The sequence below is a fragment of the Carlito syrichta genome, unplaced genomic scaffold, assembly GCF_000164805.1.
Source record: "Carlito syrichta isolate Samal-C Ts95f unplaced genomic scaffold, Tarsius_syrichta-2.0.1 Scaffold130561, whole genome shotgun sequence".
In the NCBI taxonomy this organism is placed as follows: Eukaryota; Metazoa; Chordata; class Mammalia; order Primates; family Tarsiidae; genus Carlito; species Carlito syrichta.
This window is the reverse complement of record NW_007074657.1, coordinates 24,904-25,955: the sequence shown is the minus strand read 5'-3', so window position 1 is coordinate 25,955 and position 1,052 is coordinate 24,904. Positions and strand designations below refer to the sequence as shown.

Sequence of the window (1,052 nt, the reverse complement as noted above, 5' to 3'; positions counted from 1 at the left end):
CTTCTCACACCCACTAAATCAGTCTGAGGGCAGGACTTTGCAATCTGTGGGCTAACAAACCACTCAAGTGATCTCTGTTCTAAGGTTTGAGAACCTCAGGTTCTCAGTTCAAAGTACCTGGTCCCTACTTTTGGTTGTCACAAGGGCGGGGCAAGGGTGTGGCTTGGATTCTCCTGGAATGTAATGGGTAGGAACCAGCGAGGCTCAACAATTTTGCACAGGGATTACCAGGTCAAGGATAGAACTAGTGGAAATCTCACAAAATCAGATTTAATGTTTATTTTATATTTTCTCAGTCCCTTATCCATCCAGTGTCTCTAATGTTCTCCTTTTCCCAGTCTGGTAATATACACAGCAGACCGACAGGGATTTAAAAAATTTTTAATGACGGAAACAAAAAACATCTAAAACCGCAGCTTCTGGAAGAACCACTTGTTCTTGCCCGTCTTGTACCTAGAAGAGAAGAAAAAGGACACCAATGAGGAGAGGAAAAGACAAAGCTCTTTTTACTGGGAAGAGTGAAATTGTACCCCAATATCCAAACTAACAAAACCTACTTACCTCTCTTCGAACTTGACCTTGGCTTCACGTCGGGCCTTGCGTTTAAGAGCAGGGTCTCTGAAGACATCCTTGTTGACAACGGTTTTGTCCAAGGGGATATCCACAGAGTACCTGAGGACAGTGGTGGAGAGGGAGATTAGCTCACACTGCCAGGGTTTCCACACCGCCCAAGTCCTCCTGGACATGGGGGGTTAGGGTTTCCTTAGAAAATGGCTTAGATAGCCAGGTTCGGTGGCTCGGCCTGTAATCCCGCGCCTTGGGAGGCTGACATGAGTGGATTGCCTGAGCCCACGGGTTCGAGACCCGCCTGGGCAACTTGGTGAGACCTCATCTCTTCAATAAATCAAAAACACTAGCCGGGAGTGGTAGCGTGTGCCTGTAGTTCCAGCTACTTGGAAGGCTGAGGCAGAAGGATCGCTGGAGCAGGTTGAGGCTGCGGTGGCCGGGAGCGACCACTGCACCATCCAGTATGGGCGACAGAGTGAGGCTCC

The 1,052-nt window shown here is 48.8% G+C and overlaps 1 protein-coding gene across 3 annotated transcripts in view; it reads right to left on the bottom strand.

Annotated features, from left to right (window-relative positions):
- Positions 1-254: 254 nt before the first annotated feature.
- The window catches only part of RPL27 (ribosomal protein L27), a 3,741-nt gene continuing 2,943 nt past the window's right edge, over positions 255-1,052 (bottom strand). For 2 of the 3 annotated variants that reach the window (XM_008049128.1, XM_008049129.1), the window contains exons 4-5: positions 562-672; positions 265-453 (exon numbers count right to left, since the gene is read on the bottom strand). In XM_008049128.1, the coding sequence (XP_008047319.1) occupies positions 405-453; positions 562-672 (160 nt within the window). In that variant the 3' untranslated portion in view covers positions 265-404. Of the gene's footprint in view, positions 454-557; positions 673-1,052 lie in introns of all 3 variants that reach the window. The other variant, XM_021708079.1, reaches the window with a different exon arrangement.